Source organism: Mobula birostris, chromosome 12 (genome assembly GCF_030028105.1).
Source record: "Mobula birostris isolate sMobBir1 chromosome 12, sMobBir1.hap1, whole genome shotgun sequence".
NCBI classification, from domain to species: Eukaryota; Metazoa; Chordata; class Chondrichthyes; order Myliobatiformes; family Myliobatidae; genus Mobula; species Mobula birostris.
Window position 1 is genome coordinate 83,253,603 of NC_092381.1, and position 25,966 is coordinate 83,279,568.

General features: G+C 41.3%; 1 protein-coding gene across 7 annotated transcripts in view; it reads left to right on the forward strand.

Annotated features, from left to right (window-relative positions):
- Positions 1-25,966, forward strand: part of LOC140206098 (flavin-containing monooxygenase 5-like) — a 55,903-nt gene that overhangs the window by 24,776 nt on the left and 5,161 nt on the right. For 3 of the 7 annotated variants that reach the window (XM_072274238.1, XM_072274237.1, XM_072274239.1), the window contains exons 4-9: positions 1,857-2,022; positions 4,102-4,244; positions 7,272-7,459; positions 9,091-9,443; positions 12,258-12,330; positions 13,820-15,313. In XM_072274238.1, coding sequence (XP_072130339.1) covers positions 1,857-2,022; positions 4,102-4,244; positions 7,272-7,459; positions 9,091-9,443; positions 12,258-12,330; positions 13,820-14,168 — 1,272 coding nt within the window. In that variant the 3' untranslated portion in view covers positions 14,169-15,313. Of the gene's footprint in view, positions 1-1,856; positions 2,023-4,101; positions 4,245-7,271; positions 7,460-8,442; positions 9,068-9,090; positions 9,444-10,011; positions 10,244-10,857; positions 10,912-12,257; positions 12,331-13,819; positions 15,314-25,966 lie in introns of those variants that run through there. The other 4 variants (XR_011888059.1, XR_011888060.1, XM_072274240.1 and 1 more) reach the window with 4 other exon arrangements.

A 25,966-nucleotide genomic window follows, 5' to 3' on the forward strand; every position in this document is an offset into this window, starting at 1 on the left:
ACGAAACAATATTCCCAGGTAGGAAGGTGCAAAACCCAGTGCATATATCACATACACACATAAAATGATATTTACACAATAATATTAAGAGATTTAAAAATATTCTGTGGATGTATAAATTGATGTAAAGTGCATGTATGACAGATTAGATTAGATTAGATTATGAGGACACACAGTCCTCTTTTATTGTCACTTAGTAATGCATGCATTAAGAAATGATACAATGTTCCTCCAGAATAATATCACAGAAACACAAGACAAACCAAGACTATAAAAACTGACAAAAACCACATAATTATAACATATAGTTACAACAGTGCTAAGCAATACCGTAATTTGATAGAAGAACAGACCATGGGCACGGTAAAAAAAAGTCTCGAAGTCTCTCGAAAGTCCCATCATCTCACGCAGATGGTAGAAGGAAGAAAAACTCTCCCTGCCATCAGCTTCCAGCGCCGCAAACTTGCCGATGCAGCACCCTGGAAGCACGTGACCACAGCCGACTCTTGAGTCCGTCCGAAAACTTCGAGCCTCCGACCAGCCCTCCGACACCAAGCACCGAGCACCATCTCTGCCGAGCGCTTCAACCCTGGACCCCGGCAACAGGCAATAGGCAAAGCTGAGGATTTGGGGCCTTCCCCTCCGGAGATTCTCAATCGCACAGTATAGATAAATATACAACAGTATAATGTTACGGGTGCTGTCATAAATAATGTGTATTGGGTGGGAGCAGGGTGTTCAGATATCTCACAATATGGGGTAAAAAGCTGTTACCCAGCCTAACAGCCCTTGTTCTCATACTGCAGTACCTTCTGCCTGATGGTATGAGGTCAAAGAGGTTGAGAGGATCAGTAGACAATGTTGAGGGCACTGAAAACGCAGCATTTCTGCTACATGTCCTGGGGCTAGAGGAGGGGGAAAGAGAGAGCCTGATGACTCTCTGACTCTCCTCACAATCTGTAACAGGGACTTGCAGTCAGATGCCAAGCAATTCCCAAACCAGACAGTAAAACAGCCAGCCAGGACATTCTCAATGATGTTGAAACATTACAATGGGGCTGGGAAGCTTCACTTGTCTCAATCTCCAAAAGAAGTGGAGGCACTGCAGTACATTCTTGACTAAACACAATGCTTTTGTTTCTAAGTACAAACATAGCTTTCCTTTTCCGACCTAATTCCCTGACTCACCAAGAGCTTTTCCCCTTTTACACTCCACATATGCACAAGATCCTGCAATGTAATTCAGCGAGAACCCCAAACACATTATTGGGCTCAGCTGGAAAACAAGGGTGTCACTGAGCAGTGGAGACAAGTGTGAAAAATGATTATTAGGCACATTCTACTCTTACTAGCCTTTGAGCCTAGATAGACATTGGTGTGTTTAGAGATTGTCGTCAAAAGGAAACTTGTGATGGCTACATCTTTACAAATACAAACTTGTCTAGGAAGCTAGTTTGGACCAGGTGAAGTCTAAACCATTGTTTTTGTATTTCTAATGCAAGAGACTCATGTATAATATTAATAGTCTCCTTCCAGTGAGAGCAACTTGGGGAAGTGAATAGACCTGTTTTAAATGTAATTATTTTCGTTGTCTGATTAACATTCTAACTCTAACAGGTATCCAGCAAAAAGATGTGGTGTGAGAGTCAAATACAAAGAGCTGGTCAGTCTAAGCAAAAGAATTATTAAAGTAACAATGCTTTCTTTGGGTCATTGAAAATGCAGAAAACTGGAAGAGGAATATTTATTATTTAACTTAATGATGTGGAAATTCTCACTTACTTGCATCTTGACAACGTCTCTGAAAACCCCCTTTACAATCACTGTCTAACCACCTTCCTTTTCATTTCCTCTAGACCAATGTCTGCAGTATTACACGGCGGACAGATTTCTCTACCACTGGACAGTGGGATGTAGTGACGAGTGACACTGAGGGAAATTTGGAAACGACTACCTTTGATGCTATTTTGGTCTGTACCGGTCATCACGCTGACCCTCATTTACCTCTGGATACATTTCCTGGTGAGTAAAATGAGTATATTCATCAGTTAAAGTACAGGTTGAGGGTATTAAGCTGAATATACAGTGTAAGAAATTAGTAAAAGTATTTCTGTTTGCACAGTGTCTCATAAAGCAGCTTCTGCATCACAAATATTATAATTAATATGTTTTTTACAATTTTTCACATCACCCTGCTACCATTCTATGGTCAGCAATGTCACCCAAAGAGCAATGTGATAATGACCAAACCTTTTGATAAAGTCAGTACATCCAGAGTTTGGAGGCAAGTAGTGAAGTAGCTTGTTAAGTCCTTGGTGGAAGACAGGGCAGGAGGAATGTGTAGTTTCCAAAGTGGCAAGAACTGGAAAGCAAGAGAATGAGAGCTGACACCACCAGTTGAAACCTATTTTTAATATAAATCGTGAAACCAGACTCCGTAACAATTTCAAAATTTTTAGATGAGACCGTACGAGGAGGAATGGTCAGCTTGGATGTTGACTGGTTAAATATTTCTTCTTTGTAATTTGTTGCATGCATAATGGGTGTGAAATTAGAAAATAGTTTTAAAATAGACAACTGCAGAATATTATTTTTAGTAAGAAAAAATTAAGAGGCCATATTTTACGTGGAAAGAAAAGAATCTAAATGAAGTTGTGGGTCAAAGGGTTCTGAGAGAGCAAATATATAAATCACTAAATGTTTTCATTAAGAGCAAACCATATATATATATATATTTATGAAAATAGACTTGGGTGCTGCTGTTTCCTCATCTCACCACTCCATCCACCAAATGCAACCTCAACAGAGGCCCTATACCTTTGCTGCACATATTCTCCATTTATCTTGATTTGACGTGGAGGGTCTGGAAGCCCCAGTCACTCTCAAATATTTTCTGAATTCAAGTAAAACATTGTTCATTATTCAAATCTTGACTTTAGCAGGAATTTACAACTTAATTATCTCAAAGTATGAATTAAGCAACAAATTTTCAATGTGTGCTATTTTTGGTACACTTTTAGTTTTAAAAAAAAGCAGTAAAATGCAGAAGGATTCAGTGACTGGAGATACAGTGACACTTTTTTCCTAGGTGGGGTCATTAGTAAAGAAACATTAAAAGAACATTAGGATGCTGCTTTAATCTGGCTCGCCAAATATAAGCGGCATTGCAGGTGTGAAAGAATAAAGACATGAGATTAAAAATAAAACCTGGTTGAGAGATTTACCATAAAATGAGAATTCACAATACAGTGGAAATACAGCAAGCAGAAAGAAAAGCAAATTCAGGAGATCAGTAGAAATGAGGGGAAAAAATGACTATCAACCTAATAGTTAACAGGAAAGGTTTAGAAAATTGGAGAATATTTTAAGTGTTGGGAAATTTTAAACAATTTGATAGGGGAGAAAGAAAATATTTAACATGTATGACATGTTTAGAGTTATAGAATCATAGAAAAGTACAGCACAGAAACAGGCCCTTCAGCCCATCTAGACCATGTTGAACCATTTAAGCAGCCTACTCCTGTCAACTGGCACCGGGCCCATAGCCCTCCATACCCCTACCGTCCATGCACCTGTCCAAACTTCTCTTAAATGTTGAAATTGAGTTCGCATGCACCACTTGCACTGGCAGCTCATTCCATACTCTCACAACCCTCTGAGTGAAGAAGTGTCTCTTTCTGTTTCCCTTTAAATTTTCACCTTTCACCCTTAACCCATGACCTCTAATTGTAATCCCACCCAATTTAGACAGAAAAGTGAGAGAAAAAGAACAGTAATTTTGAAGTGGGATTAGGCAGCATGGACATACTTAGCATGTTTTTTTACAAAATATATTTATGGATTTTGTGCTTGTGAGCCCAACTGGTGGAACTTGACCAGGGATTTGAGAAAATTTAAAGCAGTAGGAAAATAGACTTGAGCAAACAGCCAGAGTCAATGAGTAAATAAACCACCTTCTGTGCTGAAATTTTGACGTCAATTTACTGCACAAACACAAATATGAACTTTATTTAGCTAACTGTGTAATGTATATTTACTATGATTACAGAGTATACTCACCAAGCAAAGTGCTCTAACATTGCCTCTCCTGCTTTTCCCCAGGCATAGAAAAGTTCAAGGGTCACTACATGCATAGTAAAGATTATAAAGAACCCTTAAAATTCGAAGGGAAAAGAGTGGTAATAATTGGAATTGGAAGCTCTGGGGTTGACCTTGCAGCTGAAATCAGTCAACATGCGAAACAGGTGAGGAGCAACACAGACAGAAGTACCTAAACCTGTTCTGTGTCCTGTGAGATAATGGCTGATCCATATCATTGTTCCACCCATATGTATCCTTTTATGTCACTGTACATTAAAATCCAGTCTAGTCTCAATTTTAAGGTTTATTAATTGAACAAACATTTAGTGCCCTTTTCAGGAGAAGATTTTTTTTATCATTCTCTGCATTTTAGCTTCTATTCATAATGACCCCACCAGCAGAAAAAGTTCCCCTCTTTGCTACTAATTTCTTTAAAAGTCATTATAAACTTAAATTAAATCATCCCTTAATATTGAATAAATGTCCAGGAATTATCTCTCTTACGTATTGGGTACTGAGGGGTGAGCTTATAGAGAGGTACAGTGGATTCTGGTTAATTGGGCCACCGGCTAATCAGGGCAGTCTCTTATTTGGGAGAACCCTTAAAGAACAAACACTACTAGAGCAATAATCCCTTCATTTATTTGGGACACTAAACCACTTAATTGTGGCAGGATGCTGTTACTGAACAGTTTCTAACTGGTGTCAGTCACATGCATTTGCATTGCTGTTAGGCACTGCACCATGCTTAGAGCGAACAGTTTTTAAATAGCATCAGTTGCGTCTGTTTGTCTTCAAAATATATCAGTTTTTGTCACTGATAGTTGGTAAGAAATAAGCAGTAAAACCATTCAGAACTGCTTTGCTCACTGTGGTTTCAAGCATTCAGGCTTGGAGGTGCCACAAATGGCCAGGAAGGAACATGAAACAATTTTTCTACTTCAACAAGTAAAGCACTATGAAGAATTTGGAGTTATCAACAATTACCTTGAATGTGACAATTAAAATGAAGATTTGGAGGATGCCGTCATCAACAACATTGTATTAAGGCAGTCCATTACATCTACTGATTTTTTTTTTCATTTATAAGAAGAAAGCGAGAAGATGAATTCCTCGGTCGATTAGTATTAGGAACTACTGCAGTTTTATAGTACGGTGGTAGTATTGGTAGTGTTCTGATTCATTCTGTACTTCATTAAAACAGATTTATTGCTCAATTTGTCTTTTTATTTATACCTTTTTAACTATTTCTAAGTAGCTTCAGCTAATTGGAGCAGCCATTTAATTGGGCTACAATGTACTGGTCCCGATGTTTCCCAATTAACTGGAATCCACTGTACACAAAGTTATCAAGGGTATAGATAGGTGAATGCTCAGTCTTTTTCCAAGGTAGGGGAGCCTAAAACTGGAAGGTAGAGGTTTACGGTGAGAGGGGGGAGATTCAAAAGGGGGTATGAGAGGCAGCACTTTCACAGAGAAAATGGTGAGTAAATGAAATGAGCTGCCAGACAAAGTGGTAGAGGTGGGTACAGTTACAACATTGAAAAGACACTTACATGGGTATATGGATGAGAAATGTTTGAGGGATGTGGGCCAAATGTGGGGAAATGGCATGAACTCCGAATGACAACTTGGTCAGATGAACGAGCTGTGCTGAAGAGCTTGTTTCCGTGGTCTATAACTCTGTGACTCAGTAAGGATAGCTAAATGCTGCTCTCATTGGCAATTTGTGTGAACGGAATAGAACCGTGCATGACCAGATGGACTCTTGAACTCACTATGGCCTTGCACCTTATCATTTGCTGCACAGGACTTTCTTTGCAACCATACTATTCTGCAACCTGTTATTGGTTTTGCCTTGCTTTACTTCAGTGTACTGATGTGTTGAAATAATCTTCATTTATGGCATGCAAAACAAATTTTATCGCTGCACCTTAGTACATGTGACAATACTGAAGCAATTTAAAACTTAAAATCTAAGGTGACTAGATCTGCATTAATCAGGAACATTGTTAGATTTGGAGCAAAGGGAGATTAGGGAGCGTTGTCGACCTTGTAATGCCGGAAAATAATGGGGGAGTTAGTCCTTTGGTTGCTATACTCCTCTATTACCCACTGCACAATCCTCCTTCAAACTCCTCATTTAACTCTATCAACATGTCCTCCTATTCCTTTCTTCCTCCCAATGTGCCTCATGCTGTTTGTCTCAACTATTCCAACAGTAGCAAATTACACATTCTTGCCACCAGCTAGGTAAAGGAATTTCTTCTGAATTCTTTGCTGGATTTATGTTTACAACCCCTTTAATAATTAAAGCCAATTTAAATACCTTACCTAGAAATTCTTCCTTCTGCATTTCAAGGACTAATTATTTCCTCTATCTGATGTTTACACATTTTCTTAGGCTAAAGGAACTGACTATTAATTAGCAGTCCAGGCAGCGTCTATGGAAAAGAGTAAACAGTCAATAGTTTGGGCCAAAACCCTTCGTCAGGACTGGAAAAAAAGATGAGAAGTTAGAGCGAAGAGGTGGGGGGAGGGGAGGAAAAAGTACAAGGGGGTATGTGATAGGTGAAACCGGGAGAGGGAGAGGGGTGAAGTAAAGAGCTGGGAAGCTGATAGGTGAAAGAGATAAAGGGCTGGAGAAGGGGGAATCTGATAGGAGAGGGTAGAAGACCATTGAAGAAAAGGAAGGGGGAGGAAGAGGGAGGTAATGAGCAGGTAAGGAGATGAGGTGAGAGAAGAATACAGGAATAGGAATGGTAAGGGGGGAGAGTGTAAATACCAGAAGTTTGTGAAGCCAATGTTCATGCCATCCCGTTGGAGGCTACCCAGAGAGAACATAAACAACACCTATATTCCGTCAGGGAGGAGCAACACTTTATATTCCAGCTGGGAAGCCTCCAACCTGTTTACTGTTTTCCATAGATGCTGCCTGACCTGCTGAGTTCCTCCAGCATTTTGTGCGTATTGCTTGGATTTCCAGCATCTGCAGATTTTCTTGTCTTTGACTATTGATTAGAAGTGGAAACCTCTAATGCAATCAATCTTCTTCCCCATCAACCTCCAGAATCAAAAGCACATAACTTTCTCTTGAGGGAAAAGTAAATACATTTTTGATAGTGTCTTTTGGCGTTTGTCCAAGTTGCAAAATTTTACAATTTAATATACTTTTTTCAAATGTCTTGCAGGTGTTTCTGAGTACGAGAAGGGGTACCTGGGTAATTAATCGTGTGGCTGAAAGAGGATACCCTGTTGACATGATGTATAACCGTCGTTTTTATAACCTGTTTTTTTCAACTTTAACTACTTCACTAATACAGAGAATGCTAAACAATCGATTCGATCATGCAAACTATGGTTTGCAATGTACCCACAGGTCTGTATTACCAGGCAGCTTTCTGTTCATGGGGCTAAACATTGTGATGCAGATTCATCTTCATTTTGCTTTAAACTGCTCTTAGAAACCTCACTTTGTCCTTGTCCTATTTAAATGTGCTTTAATGTCACATTTTTTTTCATTCTTATGTGAAGCATTTGGGAATGCTTCAAATGCCATAGAATTACAAATAAAACAGAAAATGTTGGACATAATCACAATATCAGCCAGCATCTGTGAAGAGTGAGAAACAAGAGATACTATTTCAAGTAACACACACAAAATGCTGCAGGAACTTGGCAGGCCGGACAGCATCTATAGAAAAATGTACAGTCGACGTTTCAGACCAAAACCCTTCGTCAGGACTGGAGAAAAAAAGCTGAGGAGTAGATATTTCAAATCTGCTCTGTGTATTTGTAAATCTTTTTCTGGCCAACTGTCAGTCAATCTCAAATTAATCTGTCTTCTGCTCTATTATATAGGAGATGGTTCAACCCTTGAACAACCCTCTGGGTTTTCTCTTTAATGGTCTAATGTTGCTTTTAAGTTGCATTCCCTTCAACTGGTTATCTCCAGCAGAAGGAATTCCCATGAACTGATGACCAGTCATTGACCTGAAAGACGAGACCTGACGTTTTGGCCCAAAATGTCGACAGTTTACTCTTTTCCATAGATGCTGGCTGGCCTGCTGAGTTCTGTCGGCATTTTGTGTGTGTTGCTTTGATTTCCAGCATATGCAGATTTAACTCTGTTTCTTTCTCCACATTTGCTGCTGGAGCTGCTGAGCATTTTCTATTTTATTTCAGACTTTTCAGCATCTGCACCATTTGAGTTTGGATCATGAAATTGCTGTAGGTTGTAATGATAAGCTCTTATTTTTAACTGCGAGTAGGCAGAAGTTTGCAATTTTTCAGTGACCAGCTCATTGTGACAATGGCTTTCATCTTACTTATTCTTCCCTACCTAATTTCCCAATTCTACAGAATATATTTGTTCCATATCGGAGCAGACTAACCCACATGCTGAATGTCATCCAGAAGCAAGGATCATTGGAACATTGAGTGAAGACCAAGCCAATACTCACACATGTGCTCAATTTCTATGCCATGAGAACCCAAGCTAACTTTCCTTTTTTTTTCCTATCTACTTCACTGCTGCACATCTTAGCATTACCTTTCCCTTGATTCTGATCAGTCTCAACTTACTTTCCATACAGGTGAAGCATTAACTCGACCTTGTGGATATAGTTACTTATTTATATGCTTCTATTTTGTAAGAGCTTTCTCTTTTACCAGATCAATGCAGTACTTGCCTAAAATGGTTATTCTCCACTGTTGATCATCTATGAGAGTGTATAGTCTATCTCTATCTCCATCTCTAGTCTATACTATATCAACTTCCACACTTCTGTCACTGTTGCATTATCCCCATGCTCTATCCGCTACTAGTTTTCACCAATTGGGAGAATCCCATGAAAGGACTCACCTTCCCAATATGGTCCAATAATAAAATCTCTTTGCTTTTGATTATCTCGCGCTGATTTTGTTGTATCAACCATCTGCGTCAATTCTGAAAGATTAACCTTAATGTCCTAACATCAGTGCAGATGGGATGTTATCTCTGTTTTTCAGTTTTTTCAGCCAACATCCAGCAGTTAGTGACGAATTGCCAAATTGCATTTTATCCGGACGTGTTCTTGTGAAACCTAATGTGAAGCAGTTAACTGAATCAGCAGCCATCTTTGAAGATGACACCATGGAAGATATTGATGCGGTTATTTTTGCAACAGGATACAGTTTTGCTTTCCCATTTCTGAATGAGTCTGTCATCAAAGTTAACAGAAATCATGCCACTCTTTATAAGAATGTCTTTCCACCTCAGCTGGAGAAGCCGACACTAGCCATCATTGGTCTTATCCAGGCATTAGGATCCATTATACCAGTATCTGAAATGCAGGCGCGTTGGGCTACAAGGGTGTTTAAAGGTATGCAGGAAATTTTTGAAAATAACAATAACAAGCATTGTATGTATTTTCCATTGATAACATGCATTATATGTATTTTCCTTTGGTTGTTGAGATGATATAGCTATGGGGATATTTTATTGCTGATCTCAAAGGTTTCCACCTACTTCAAAAGGGCATCAGTCATACGGTGCCCAAGAAGAGCAGGGTAAGCTGCCTCAATGACTATCGACCAGTAGCACTCACATCCACGGTGATGATGTGCTTTGAGAGGTTGGTCATGGCTGAAATTAATTGCTGACCGAGCAAGGATCTGAACACAATGCAATTTCCCTATCGCTACAAAAGGTTGACGTAAATGCAATCTCACTGTTTGTCCACTCAGCTTTGGACCACCTGGACAACAGCAATACCTGCATTAAGGCTGATGTTTATTAACTACAGCTTGGCATTCTACACCATCATTCAATCAGTACAATTCAACTGGCTTCAAATCTTAGGCTTATGTACTGCAACTGAATTCTTGACTTCCTCACCAGATGACCACAGGCAGTGCAGATCAGTAATAATATCTCCTCCTTTCCGACAGTTACTACAGGCGTGCTTAGCCCACAGCTCTACTCGCTCTACACTCAGGGCTGAATGGCTAGGTGCGGCTTAAATGCCATCTATAAGTTCATCGAGGGCACCACTTGTTCCAGAATCTCAGATGGTGACGAGGAGATGTGCAGCAGCAAGAGAGATGGTCTGGTTAGAGTTGCAACGACAATCTTGCACTCAACATCAGCAATACCAAGGACGACCCTGGAGCGGATAGTGAGGTCAGTTGAAGGGATCATCGGGGTCTCTCTTCCCGCCATTACAGACATTTACACCACACGCTCCATCCGCAAAGCTGACAGCGTTGTGAAGGACTCCACGTACCCCTCATACGAACTCTTCTCCCTCCTGCCGTCTGGGCTTTCACGACCAGTTTCTTCCCCCAAGCCATTAGACTCCTCAATTCCCAGCGTCTAGTAGTCTGACACCAACCCCCCCCCACCCCCCCCACATACACACACACACGCGCGCGCTCAAATGAACACCACTCCACTCCCTTTGCAATTTTTGCTATTTCTTTCTCAATTCCTGCTAAAACATTGTTTACATTTACATCATTTATTATTATATTGTAATTTGTTCTTCACTGTGCCTATTGTCTTATTTATTATTGTACTGTCTTGCACTGTTTTGTGCACTTTATGTAGTCCCGTGTAGGTCTGAAGTCTAATGTAGTTTTGTGTTGTTTCAGGTAGTCTAGTGTAGTTTTGTGTTGTTTCATGTAGCACCATGGTCCTGGAGGAACGTTGTTTCGTTTTTACTGTGTACTGTACCAGCAGTTATGGTTGAAATGGCAATAAAAGTGACTTGAACTTGAATTGATTGTGCACTTCAGGAAGGGTCGTCAGGGGAGCACACAATTCTTACTGTGGAATCAGTGCTGGAATAGGTGAGCATCAACATCTCAGAGGAACTATCCTGGGCCCACCATACTGATGCAGTCACAAGGATGGTATGTCAGCACCTTTACTTCATTACGAGTATGAGGAGATTTGTTATATCACCAAAGACTCTTAACAAATTTCTACAAATGTACACTGGAGAATATTGTGAATGTTTGCATCAGACCCTTGTATGGAAGCTTCAATACACAGGATCAAAAGAGGTTGTAGACTCTGGCAGCTCCAAATCAGCCCACAATCAAGGACATCTTCAACAGGTGGTGCCTCAAGACAGCAACCTCCAACATTATGGATCCTTAACATCTGGGACATGCCCTCTTCTCATTTCTATCATCAGGGAAGAGATACAGGAGCTTGAAGACCCATGCTCAACATTTTAGAAACTGCTTCTTTCTCTCTGACATCAGATTTCTAAACAGCCCATGAACACCAACTCCTTTGCACAGCTTGCTTATTTATTTTATTGTAATTTACAGTAATTCTTTATGCCTTGTGCTGTACAGCTGCCACAAAATGACACATTTCATGACTTTGTCAGTGATAGTAGCCCTGATTTGATTCTAATAATGAGCAGTTCCTCAGATGACCTCTCAGATTAATAGATGTGGTTGTGGTTGCTATGATAATAAGGAAACCATAATTTTTTTTTTTAAAAATTCTCTGAACATAGGGCTCTCTGTGTTGGGGAAATTATTTCTACCTGTGTTTGGGTCCAATTATGAAGTGTTACACATTTGAGAAGGCAAGGCAAAATTAAGTAGACAAAGAGAACACAGGGACTGAACGAAAGATTCTGATCTGGGCAGCCAGGACATTGCCTATCAATTTTCTTTTCTGATTTATTTCAGGTAATTTATGTGTTTAATTATTTAAAGAATTGTGAGTTACTTAGTAAAAATTATTAAACACTTTCTAATATGTTAACTTTTCAGTACTTTATGGACGGTGAAACACATCCACAAACAGTGACGTTGAAATTGGAATTGGTTTATTATTGTCATATGTACTGAGGTACAATGAAAAGCTCATTTCGCATATTGTTGACACAAACCAAATCATTACACGGTGCATTGAAGTAGGACGAAGTAATTCGGTGGTGGTTTGGACATCCTGCAAGCTTAGTGGCTGCACAGGAGTTGGGGGTGAACTGGGTGTTGTAGGACCTTGCTGGCTGCTAAAGCCATTCTGTCAGGTGCCAGCCACTTGTACATGAAACTGCCCTGTATTATCAGTGACCTTAGGGCAACAAATTCCTTCCACATTTAGCGCTGTACTACATTTAAGTTATTCATGAGGTAAACCCCATCCTTTAATGTTGTATTTTGTGTTGTAGGCTCGGCTAAACTACCCTGTGCTAACAACATTATGGCAGACATATCGGAGAAAAAAGAAAAAAGGGCCAAAAGGTATTAAAAGTTCAAAGTAAATTTATTATCAAAGTTACATATATGTCACCATATATGGTATTACATTGTATTGTACAAAATTGACAGCACAGAGATTGGTTATTTTCAACAGGAATACCGTGGCATATAACTTTCACCCAGAGGGTGGCCAGTATAGTGGAATGAACTGCCAGAAAAAGTAATTGAAGTAGGTAAATTGACAGCATTCAAAAATCCCTTGGACAGGTACATGGAAGGCAAGGCTTAGAAAGATACCGGGTAAATGCTCAGTTAACCATGTTAGTCACCGTTCCCTTGCTCTGAGACCCTCAATGGCCTTTTCCTAACTTTCTTCAATCTACCCTTTCACAATATTCTTCATTTTTCATGGAACCATAGAAAGGTTAAAATAATGTAGCAAATATTTCACTATTTCAAGATAAATGATTAATATAAAATCAAATGTAAATATAAGCCTTTAAAATCAGGATTAACTTGTACCTCAGGGCCTGGCCTATTAACTCCCTGTCTGCAAAGCCGTTCTCCAATTCTTTTAGTGTGTTTTATTTTAATACAGGTGAGACCTCAATGTAAATTGTTACTAGACTGTTTTATCCCTCTTTCTGTGACCTATGGGACTTTGACCATTATTTCACTGTTTATATTTCCCCAAAATGTTCTCACAATGAACTTCATATAATGATGGGGTTGACTGCTTGTTGTGAGTGAGTCAATTTGTTCTCACTGTTAACAAATGTATTGATTACTATGCGAGCTTCTCTGCTGGGTAAATGCATTACTGAGTTTTATCCTAAGCCAGTAGACAAATCTGTTTTCTCATTTGATTCTAAAGTTGCACTGAGAACATTGAATAAGAACAGGGGTTGGTCTTGGACATGACGACAACATCACTTGCTTCTCAATCTCTGTCAAAGCTTGTGCAGTGGTGAGGGGGCCTTTTGCAGTGGAAACTGATGCTATCTCTGTTACAGCACCCCATTGTGAGAGATTTGCCTATCAGGGAGTTGGTTTTGGTAAATTCAAGGCAAAACCAGTTTTGTAAAACAGAAAGTACTTAAAATACTGAGAAGGTTAAACAGAATCTAGAGATTCCTAGAGTAATACAGCTCACAAATATACACTTTAGCCCAAATAGTCCATACTGATCACAGTGTCCTCATGTTCCAGTTCTGCAAGTCCCAGTTCTCATGTTCATCCCATAACCCTCCAAACTCCATCCCTCCATGTACATATCCAAATGCCTCTTAAGTGTTGCAATTGAACCCCTTATAGAAGGAAACTTCTAGCTCTTCACCAAACTGAAGAGCTAGAAGTTTCAAACGAAGTAGAGAGGTTCTGATGAAAGGTTGTTAACAGTAATGCAATTTCTCTCCGCAGTTGCTGTTAAACCATTGACGATTTTCAGCGGTTTTCTGTTTTCCAACTACAGACATTTGCATTGAATTGTTTTTGTCTATAAATCCCTTCTGTTTCTTTTTGCATGCAAAAGATACGTCACCTCCCAAAGACACACCATTCAAGTCGATTTCATACCCTACATGGATGAGATAGCTGAGCTGATCGGTGTAAAACCCAACATCAAACACCTCCTCCTCAGTGATCCACAGTTGGCATTTCACGTTTTCTTTGGCCCCGGCACACCTTACCAGTTTCGATTGATGGGACCTGGAAAATGGCCAAAAGCCCGGGAAACCATCTTGACACAGTGGCACCGCACTATCAAGCCCACTAAAACGCGCGTGGTTCCTAGTGGTCAGCAAAGTGGCTCTTGGCCAATCCTGCTGAAATTCTTGCCCATACTGGTGGCCCTCTGTGGTGTTTATCTACTTCTCTATTAGTCAGAAGTCCAACGACGAATTCAGCTCAGCTTCTGTATCAGCTAAATAATAATGGAGATTGTTTCACATCCAATTGTTTCAAATGAATTGTAACTAATTTTGTTATTGATTACACTTTGAAAGAACTCAAATGTCTTGAATGAAACAAACCTGAGGTGTAGTTCTATTGTTTATATTGAATGGAATATCTTGCCAAGAAACAGCCTTTGCTCATTCAATGAGCAAAATGTTCCTTGTGGCTTTTATAATGACTAATTTAAAAATTGTCCTTTTATCATTCAGGAATTGTAGATATACAGCTGGGTGTTTAAGTAAATGTGAATCAAATATTGTTTTAAAATGCTCAGACAACTCTATCTTTGTATCTTAAAAGTCATTGAACAATTTCCTTGAGATATAGCCAGTTGTCTGCAGTGCTGTGGGTGACTGAGGGATCTGCACTCCATTTTAAGTTTGTAATTTGGAAACGAAAGAGGTGAAAAAGTGTGATCTTGTCTGACTATGGGAAAATATTTGCATACTTCTTTTCAAAAGTTGTACTTTATCCCAGAAGTGGAAGTTAGCAATCTTGTATCAAAATCCTCAGCTTGGTGTTGTTGGCCACACTTAAGTCTCAAATTTAAGGCTGAGGCGTGACAGATCGGTTCTTCTCACACCCTGACCAATATTCTTCACTCAACTAATGGCAAATAATGCAGTTTTATCCTAGAAATTTCTGTTGTATTTGGAGGAATCTTCCTGTGATTTTATTGAAAAATAGTATAATACTATTTATTTGTGTGTTGTGGAGAACATTCTGAGATATTTACCTAATAATATTCAGACCTTCAATTATCTGAAAATTCTAAGAATATTTTTTAAGATTGGGGTAAACTAATAGTTGAAGTTTATGCAGGCTACCGATTCTGTTTGTATCCTTGCAGAATAAACGTATTTGGCTTCTGTTCTCATGTTTAATTTCATTCAGGGGGTGATTCAATGTGTAAATACTGACCCAGTGAAATCCACAGATGCAGCTGATTAAGCAAACAACAAGGATTGTGAAATGGATGTATTAAGGTTCAAGAATGGTAAATATTGCTAATGTGTTAAGCACTGAGATATCTTCTTTTAAAGACAATTGAAATAGTGAGATTAAATCTTATGCACCTACTTTTCTGACCTGGTTCTTATTTAATATCGTTAATTTGAGTCTTCTTGGCAATAGCTTCCTGCTCAAATTGTTTGTGGTGGCAGGAGTTAATTTTTTTTCACTTATGTGCTCAGGATTATAAGGATTTAAATGTGGTTCCTTTTTGCTAAATTAGACCAAAATAGTCTGATTTCAGACCTTGTGTGGTACCTAGAGATGTTTTGCAACTTTAAAGTTGCTATCTAAATGCAGGCAGAAGATTTACAAAACTACCCCCTATTTTTCCTGTGCAGGAGTCACAATTCCACAAGTGTGGAGTATGCCTGTGATAAGGAAAATGAAGGTTAAGGCTCACCTCATTGTTCAGGGAAGTTTTAACTTAGATAATGACATTATCTAAAATAAAAGCCCTCATGTCCAGCCCAGACATTTATATATTTTCCATGCTGAAAGAGATGTCCAAATTTATCACACTCTGTTTTCACCTACATTATACCTTTTGGGAAATTGCTAATTGATCTGTTTTTACTACACTATCATACTTGTCCCCTTTGACAAATTCCAGACAAGCACTGTGGTGAAGCCCTGTGTTGATGATGGGGCCTCCTTGATATCTATCCCATTATGTTCCAAGCTCTGTCAAAAAAAAACTGGTGGAAACACCTCACAGCTGGTTATGCCATGTCCCCATTTTAGCCAATGCCATCAAAGGAGAATGTTTCATTCAAAAACATTCCAAAGTTTTAAAAAGTTAATAACACTATTATAAAAATGTGAACGTGTATTGCAATTTTGCTTTCTATTGTGGATTTTCAGGCCTTCTTCATTTGAGCATTCAATTTTATACAAACATCTTATCCCCTTGATTAAACAGCAAACTAAGCTTTTAATTAACTCAGAAATAAGATAAGTTACTTGATAACATTTAGAAATCTGGACTATAGCCCTGAAGGTACAAGGTTGATTTCCACTAAAGGCAGTCGTAGTTTGCAGTATTCGAGGTAATTGAATAAATCTGAAATTTAACAACATTTATCAATGCTACTGATTATGAAATGACTAGATATTAATGCCCTTTGGCAAAGGAAAATTGCCAATTTTACTCTGGCCTGCTTGTGTCTGCAAGACATTTAGCTGTTAACTACTCTCTGAAATAGCATGATGGGGGAATTAGAGATAGACAATAGGTGCAGGAGTAGGCCATTCGGCCCTTTGAGCCAGCACCGCCATTCACTATGATCATGGCTGATCATCCACAATCAGTACCCTGTTCCTGCCTTCTCCCCGTATCCCTTGACTCCGCTATCTTTAAGAGCTCTATCTAACTCTTTCTTGAAAGAATCCAGAGAATTGGCCTCCACTGCCTTCTTAGGCAGAGCATTCCACAGATCCACAACTCTCTGTGTGAAAAAGTTTTTCCTCAACTCCGTTCTAAATGGCCTACCCCTTACTCTTAAACTGTGGCCTCTGGTTCTGGATTCCCCCAACATCGGGAACAAGTTTCCTGCCTCCAGTGTGTCCAATCCCTTAATAATCTTATATGTTCCAATCAGATCCCCTCTCATCCTTCTAAATTCCAGTGTATACAAGCCCAGTCGCTCCAATCTTTCCACATATGACAGTCCCACCATCCCGGGAATTAACCCAGTGAACCTCCGCTGCACTCCCTCAAGAGCAAGAATGTCCTTCCTCAAATTTGGAGACCAAAACTGCACACAATACTCCAGGTGGGGTCTCACCAGGGCCTTGTACAACTGTAGAAGGACCTCTTTACTCCTATACTCAACTCCCCTTGTTATGAAGGCCAACATGCCATTAGCCTTCTTCACTGCCTGCTGTACCTGTATGCTTACTTTCAGTGACTGATGAACAAGGACACCCAGATCTCATTGTATTTCCCCTTTTCCTAACTTGACACCATTCAGATAGTAATCTGCCTTCCTGTTCTTGCCACCAAAGTGGAAAACCTCACATTTATCTACATTAAACTGCATCTGCCATGCATCTGCCCACTCACCCAGCCTGTCCAAGTCACCCTGTATTCTCAAAACATTCTTCTCACATTTCACCCTGTTACCTAGCTTTGTGTCAACTGCAAATTTGCTAATGTTACTTTTAATCCCTTCATATAAATCATTAATGTATATTGTAAATAGCTGCGGTCCCAGCACCGAGCCTTGCGGTACCCCACTAGTCACTGCCTGCCATTCTGAAAAGGACCCATTGATCCCTACTCCTTGTTTCCTGTCTGCCAACCAATTTTCTATCCATGTCAGTACCCTACCCCTAATACCATGTGCTCTAATTTTTCCTACTAACCTCCTATGTGGGACCTTATCAAAAGCTTTCTGAAAGTCCAGGTACACTACATCCACTGGCTTTTCCATGTCCATTTTCATAGTTACATCCTCAAAAAATTCCAGAAGATTAGTCAAGCATGATTTCCCCTTCGTAAATCCATGCTGACTCGGACTGATCCTGTTACTGTTATCCAAATGTGCCACTATTTCATCTTTTATAATTGACTCCAGCATCTTCCCCACCACTGATGTCAGACTAACTCTTCTATAATTGCCTGTTCTCTCTCTCCCTCCTTTCTTAAAAAGTGGGATAACATTAGCTACTCTCCAATTCACAGGAACTGATCCTGAATCTATAGAACAGTGGAAAATAATTACCAATGCGTCCAAGATTTCTAGAGCCACCTCCTTAAGTACCCTGGGATTTATTACCCTCCAGTCCCATCAGTTTACCCAACACCATTTTCTGCCTAATGCGAATTTCCTTAGGTTCCTCCGTTACCCCAGGTCCTCTGGCCACTATTACATCTGGGAGATTGTTTGTGTCTTCCCTAGTGAAGACAGATCCAAAGTACCTGTTCAGCTCATCTGCCATTTCCTTGTTCCCCATAATAATTTCACCCGTTTTTGTCTTCAAGGGCCCAACTTTGGTCTTAACTAATTATTTCCTCTTCACATACCTAAAGAAGCTTTTACTATAAAAGTTTTTATAGATATGTGAAAAGGAAAAGACTGGTAAAGACAAATGTAGGTCCCCTGCAGGCAGAAACAGGTGAATTGATTATGGGGAGCAAGGACATGGAAGACCAATTGAATAATTACTTTGGTTCTGTCTTCACTAAGGAGGACATAAATAATCTTCCAGAAATAGTAGGGGACAGAGGGTCCAGTGAGATGGAGGAACTGAGCGAAATACATGTTAGTAGGGAAGTGGTGTTAGGTAAATTGAAGTGATTGAAGGCAGATAAATCCCCAGGGCCAGATGGTCTGCATCCCAGGGTGCTTAAGGAAGTAGCCCAAGAAATAGTGGATGCATTAGTGATAATTTTTCAAAACTCGTTAGATTCTGGACTAGTTCCTGAGGATTGGAGGGTGGCTAATGTAACTCCACTTTTTAAAAATGGAGGGAGAGAGAAACCGGGGAATTATAGACCGGTTAGCCTAACGTCGGTGGTGGGGAAACTGCTGGAGTCAGTTATCAAGGATGTGATAACAGCACATTTGGAAAGCGGTGAAATGATCGGACAAAGTCAGCATGGATTTGTGAAAGGAAAATCATGTCTGACGAATCTCATAGAATTTTTTGAGGATGTAACTAGTAGAGTGGATAGGGGAGAACCAGTGGATGTGGTATATTTGGATTTTCAGAAGGCTTTTGACAAGGTCCCACACAGGAGATTAGTGTGCAAACTTAAAGCACACGGTATTGGGGGTAAGGTATTGGTGTGGGTGGAGAGTTGGTTAGCAGACAGGAAGCAAAGAGTGGGAATAAACAGGACCTTTTCAGAATGGCAGGCGGTGACTAGTGGGGTACCGCAAGGCTCAGTGCTGGGACCCCAGTTGTTTACAATATATATTAATGACTTGGATGAGGGAATTAAATGCAGCATCTCCAAGTTTGCGGATGACACGAAGCTGGGTGGCAGTGTTAGCTGTGAGGAGGATGCTAAGAGGATGCAGGGTGACTTGGATAGGTTGGGTGAGTGGGCAAATTCATGGCAGATGCAATTTAATGTGGATAAATGTGAAGTTATCCACTTTGGTGGCAAAAATAGGAAAACAGATTATTATCTGAATGGTGGCCGATTAGGAAAAGGGGAGGTGCAACGTGACCTGGGTGTCATTATACACCAGTCATTGAAAGTGGGCATGCAGGTACAGCAGGCGGTGAAAAAGGCAAATGGTATGCTGGCATTTATAGCGAGAGGATTTGAGTACAGGAGCAGGGAGGTACTACTGCAGTTGTACAAGGCCTTGGTGAGACCACACCTGGAGTATTGTGTGCAGTTTTGGTCCCCTAATCTGAGGAAAGACATCCTTGCCATAGAGGGAGTACAGAGAAGGTTCACCAGATTGATTCCTGGGATGGCAGGACTTTCATATGAAGAAAGACTGGATGAACTGGGCTTGTACTCGTTGGAATTTAGAAGATTGAGGGGGGATCTGATTGAAACGTATAAGATCCTAAAGGGATTGGACAGGCTAGATGCAGGAAGATTGTTCCCGATGTTGGGGAAGTCCAGAACGAGGGGTCACAGTTTGAGGATAGAGGGGAAGCCTTTTAGGACCGAGATTAGGAAAAACTTCTTCACACAGAGAGTGGTGAATCTGTGGAATTCTCTGCCACAAGAAACAGTTGAGGCCAGTTCATTGGCTATATTTAAGAGGGAGTTAGATATGGCCCTTGTGGCTATGGGGGTCAGGGGGTATGGAGGGAAGGCTGGGGCAGTGTTCTGAGTTGGATGATCAGCCATGATCATAATAAATGGCGGTGCAGGCTCGAAGGGCCGAATGGCCTACTCCTGCACCTATTTTCTATGTTTCTATGTTTCTATCCTCCTTTATATTCTTGACTAGCTTACCTTCGTATCTCATCTTCACCCCCCCCACCCCCACTGTATTGCCATTTTTAGTTATCTTCTGTTGCTCCTTAAAAGTCTCCCAATCCTCTGGCTTCCCACTCACCCTTGCTATGTTATACTTCCTCTCTTTTATTTTTATGCTGTCCTTGACTTCCCTTGTCATCCACGGTCGCCCCTTACTCCACTTAGAATCTTTCTTCCTCTTTGGAATGAACTGACCCCGCACCTTCTGTATTATTCCCAGAAATACCTGCCATTGTTGTTCCACTGTCATCCCTGCTAGGGTATCTTTCCAGTCAACTTTGGCCAGCTCCTCCCTCATGGGTCCATAGTCCCCTTTGTTCAACTGTAATACTGACACTTCCGAGTTTCCCTTCTCCCTCTCAAATTGTAGATTAAAACTTATCATATTATGGTCACTACCTCCTAATGACTTCTTTACCTCAAGTTCCCTTATCAAATCTGGCTCATTACATAACACTAAGTCCAGAATTGCCTTCTCCCTGGTAGGGTCTAATACAAGCTGCTCTAAGAATCCATCTCTGAGGCTCTCAACAAACTCCCTTTCTTGGGGTCCAGTACCAACCTGATTTTCCCAGTCTACCTGCATGTTGAAATCCCCTATAACAACTGTTGCGACATGCCAATTTTAACTCTTGATTTAACTTGCACCCTATATCCAGGCTACCGTTTGGGGGCCTGTAGATAACTCCCATAAGGGTTTTTTTGCCCTTACAGTTTCTCAGTTCTATCCATACTGACTCTACATCTCCTGATTCTATGTTCCCTCCTGGCAAGTGACTGAATTTCATTCCTCACCAACAGAGCCACCCCACCCCCTCTGCCAACCTGTCTGTCCTTTCGATAGGATGTATACCCTGAATATTCATTTCCCAGCCCTGGTCCTCTTGCAGCCATGTCTCTGTTATTCCCACAACATCATACTTGCCAATTTCCAACTGAGCCTCAAGCTCATCCACTTTATTTCTTATACTCCGTGCATTGATATATAATACTTTTAATCCATTTAAAGTAATACTTTTACTCCCCTCACCTTTCACTTCGATAGACAATAGGTGCTAATTGATCCCCAGACCATGAATGAATAAATTCACAAAAAGCATATGAATTGATAACCCTTTTGTACACAGCTTCGGTATTGCTGTATATCACTGCAATATTGAGTGACTATAGAGTGTGTATACAATCTATTGAAATAAATAGTTCTCTTTCTGTATTTCTGTTTTTGCTTTTTTAAATAATTATTCAATATACGTAATTGATTCATATAGAATATACATAGAATAGTACCGCACATTACAGGCCCTTCGGCCCACAACGTTGTGCCGACCCTCAGACCCTGCCTCCCATATAACCCCCCACCTTAAATTCCTCCATATACCTGTCTAGTAGTCTCTTAAACTTCACTAGTGTATCTGCCTCCACCACTAACTCAGGCAGTGCATTCCACGCACCAACCACTCTCTGAATAAAAAACCTTCCTCTAATATCCCCCTTGAACTTCCCACCCCTTACCTTAAAGCCATGTCCTCTTGTATGGAGCAGTGGTGCCCAGAGGCGCTGGCTATCCACTCTATCTATTCTTCTTATTATCTTGTACATCTCTATCACGTCTCCTCTCATCCTCCTTCTCTCCAAAGAGTAAAGCCCTAGCTCCCTTAATCTCTGATCATAATGCATAATTTCTAAACCAGGCAAATCCTGGTAAATCTCCTCTGTACCCTTTCCAATGCTTCCACATCCTTCCTATAGTGAGGTGACCAGAACTGGACACAGTACTCCAAGTGTGGCCTAACCAGATTTATAGAGCTGCATCATTACATCACGACTCTTAAACTCTATCCCTCGACTTATGCAAGCTAACACCCCATAAGCTTTCTTAACTACCCTATCTACCTGTCAGACAACTTTCAAGGACCTGTGGACATGTACCCTCAGATCCCTCTACTCCTCCACACTACCAAGTATCCTGCCATTTACTTTGTACTCTGCCTTGGAGTTTGTCCTTCCAAAGTGTACCACCTCACACTGCTCCAGGTTGAACTCCATCTGCCACTTCTCAGCCCACTTCTGCATCCTATCAATGTCTCTCTGCAATCTTCGACAATCCTCTACACTATCTACAACACCACCAACCAACCTTTGTGTCATCTGCAAACTTGCCAACCCACCCTTCTACCCCCACATCCAGGTCGTTAATAAAAATCATGAAAAGTAGAGGTACCAGAACAGATCCTTGTGAGACACCACTAGTCACAATCCTCCAATCTGAATGTACTCCCTCCAACACAACCCTCTGCCTTCTGCAGGCAAGCCAATTCTGAATCCACCTGGCTAAACTTCCCTGGATCCCATGGCTTCTGACTTTCTGAATAAGCCTACTACGTGGAACCTTGTCAAGTGCCTTACTAAAACCCATATAGATCACATCCACTGCACTACCCTCATCTCTATGCCTGGTCACCTCCTCAAAGAACTCTATCAGGCTTGTTAGACACGATCTGCCCTCCACAAAGCCATGCTGACTGTCCCTGATCAGACCATGATTCTCTAAATGCCCATAAATCCTATCTCTAAGAATCTTTTCCAACAGCTTTCCCACCACAGACGTAAGGCTCACTGGTCTATAATTACCCAGACTATCCCTACTACCTTTTTTGAACAAGGGGACAACATTCACCTCCCTCCAATTCTCCGGTACCATTCCTGTGGACAACGAGGACATAAAGATCCTAGCCAGAGGCTCAGCAGTCTCTTCCCTCGCCTCGTGGAGCAGCCTGGGGAATATTCCGTCAGGCCCCGGGGACTTATCTGTCTTAATGTATTTTAACAACTCCAACACGTCCTCTCTCTTAATATCAACATGCTCCAGAACATCAACCTCATTCATATTGTCCTCACCATCATCAAGCTCCCTCTCATTGGTGAATACGGAAGAGAAGTATTCATTGAGGACCTCGCTCACTTCCACAGCCTCCAGGCACATCTTCCCACTTTTATCTCTAATCGGTCCTACCTTCACTCCTGTCATCCTTTTTTTCTTCACATAATTGAAGAATGCCTTGGATTTTTCCTTTACCCTACTCAGCAAGGCCTTCTCATGCCCCCTTCTTGCTCTCCTCAGCCCCTTCTTAAGCTTCTTTCTTGCTACCCTATATTCCTCAATAGACACATCTGATCCTTGCTTCCTAAACCTCATGTATGCTGCCTTCTTCCACCTGACTAGATTTTCCACCTCACTTGTCACCCATGGTTCCTTCATCCTACCATTCTTTATCCTCCTCACCGGGACAAATTTATCCCTAACATCCTGCAAGAGATCTCTAAACATCGACCACATGTCCATAGTACATTTCCCTGCAAAAACATCATCCCAATTCACACCCGCAAGTTCTAGCCTTATAGCCTCATAATTTGCCCTTCCCTAATTAAAAAATTTCCTGTTCTCTCTGATTCTATCCTTCTCCATGATAATGCTAAAGGCCAGGGAGCGGTGGTCACTGTCCCCCAGTTGCTCACCCACTGAGAGATCTGTGATCTGACCAGGTTCGTTACCTAATACTAGATCTAGTATGGCATTACCCCTGGTCAGCCTGTCCACATACTGTGACAGGAATCTGTCCTGGACACACTTAACAAACTCTGCCCCATCTAAACCCTTGGAACTAATCAGGTGCTAATCAATATTAGGGAAGTTAAAGTCACCCATGATAACAACCCTGTTATTTTTGCACACCTTTGCAAATTCTGCCTCCCAATCTGCTCCTCGGCATCTCTGCTGCTACCAGGGGGCCTATAGAATACCCCCAACAGAGTAACTGCTCCCTTCCTGTTCCTGACTTCCACCCATACTGACTCAAAAGAAGATACTGCTACATTACCCATCTTTTCTGTAGCTGTAATAGTATCTCTGACCAGTAATGCCACCCCTCCTCCCCTTTCCCCCCTCTCTATCCCTTTTAAAGCACTGAAATCCAGGAATATTGAGAATCCATTCCTGCCCTGGTGCCAGCCAAGTCTCTGTAATGGCCACTACATCATAATTCCATGTATGTATCCAAGCTCTCAGTTCATCACCTTTGTTCCTGATGTTTCTTGCATTGAGGTACACACACTTCAGCCCTTTTACCTTACTACCTTTACACCATTTATTCTGCTGCTCTTTTCTCAAAGCCTCTCTATATGTTAGATCTGGCTTTACTTCATGCACTTCTTTCACTGCTCTATCACTCCGGGTCCCATCCCCCTTGCAAATTAGTTTAAACCCTCCCAAACCATGCTAGCAAACCTACCTGCAAGGATATTGCTCCCCCTTGAGTTCAGGTGCAACCCATCCAATCTGTACAGGTCCCACCTTCCCCAGAAGAGATTCCAATTATCCAAAAATCTAAAACCCTGCTCCCTGCACCAACTCCTCAGCCATGCATTCAACTGCCATCTCCTCCAATTCTTACCATCACTATCACGTAGCACTGGCAGCAATCCTGAGAACGCTACCCTTGAGGTCCTGCACTTCAGCCTGCTGCCTAGTTCCCGAAACTCACACTTCAGGACATCATCCCTCTTCCTGCCTATGTCGTTGGTACCAACATGTATCACGACTTCTGGTTGCTTTTCCTCTCGTACCAGGATGTCGTGCACCCGGTCAGAGACATCCTGGACCCTGGCACCCGGGAGGCAACAAATCACGTGGGTGTCCTTCTCACATCCACAAAATCTCCTTTCTGCTCCCCTGACTGTAGAGTCTCCAATGACGACAGCTCACCTCTTCTCCGTCCCACCCTTCTGCACCACCGGGTCAGACTCAGTGCCAGAGGCCCTGCCACCGTGGCTCACACCTGGTCGATCATCCCCGCCAACAGTATCCAGGACGGTAAACTTATTATTCAAGGGAATGGCTACAGGGGTGCTCTGCACTACCTGTCTGCTCACCTTTGCTTTCCCCCCTCTGACTGTCACCCAACGACCTGCTTCCGACAGCCTAGGTGTGACTACTTCCCTGTAACTCTCATCTATGACTGCCTCATTCTCCCTTATGAGTGGAAGGTCATCCAGCTGCTGCTCCAGATTCCTTACATGGTCTTCCAGATCGCCCAGCCATATGCACTTCTGGCAGATGTGACTCTGCGGGGGCGTTCCCCCAAGACTGCCACATCTCACATGAGAGGCACATCACCATCTCAGGAGGCATTGTAAAGACTAACTGGGAACAAGCTCATCCTCCGTCTCTTATCGTCAAAGCCTCAAAGCTCCACTCCTTCACTGGCCCACTCACTCACTGGCCACTTTCCACAGGCCGCTTCACTTGAGCTACCCTCTATTTATCCGTTTGAGTTTTTCCAAAATGCTTGGTCACCTGACCTCGATTGCCCAATCAGCCGCTTTCTGCTCAGTCTGAGCTATTCAAATCTTGATTGATTTGATTGCACAGACCAACTGCCAAAACTGCCAGAATCTCTCGAGTCAAAGCCTCAAAGCTCCACTCCTTCACTGCCCACTCACTCACTGGCCGTTTTCACTTGTTTATTTATTATGTTTTATTTTATTTATTATTATTTTTTCTCTTTCTTTCTGCTAGATTATGTATCACATTGAACTGCTGCTGCTAAGTTAACAAATTTCACGTCACATGCCGGTGATAATAAAACTGATTCTGATTCTGATAATTTCCCTGATATAGCCATCCTGCTGAAGTTTTATAAACAGACAGTGGCTACCGTTCAGATGTACACTGTTTCTAAATTGTATGTTGGGTATGGTCTT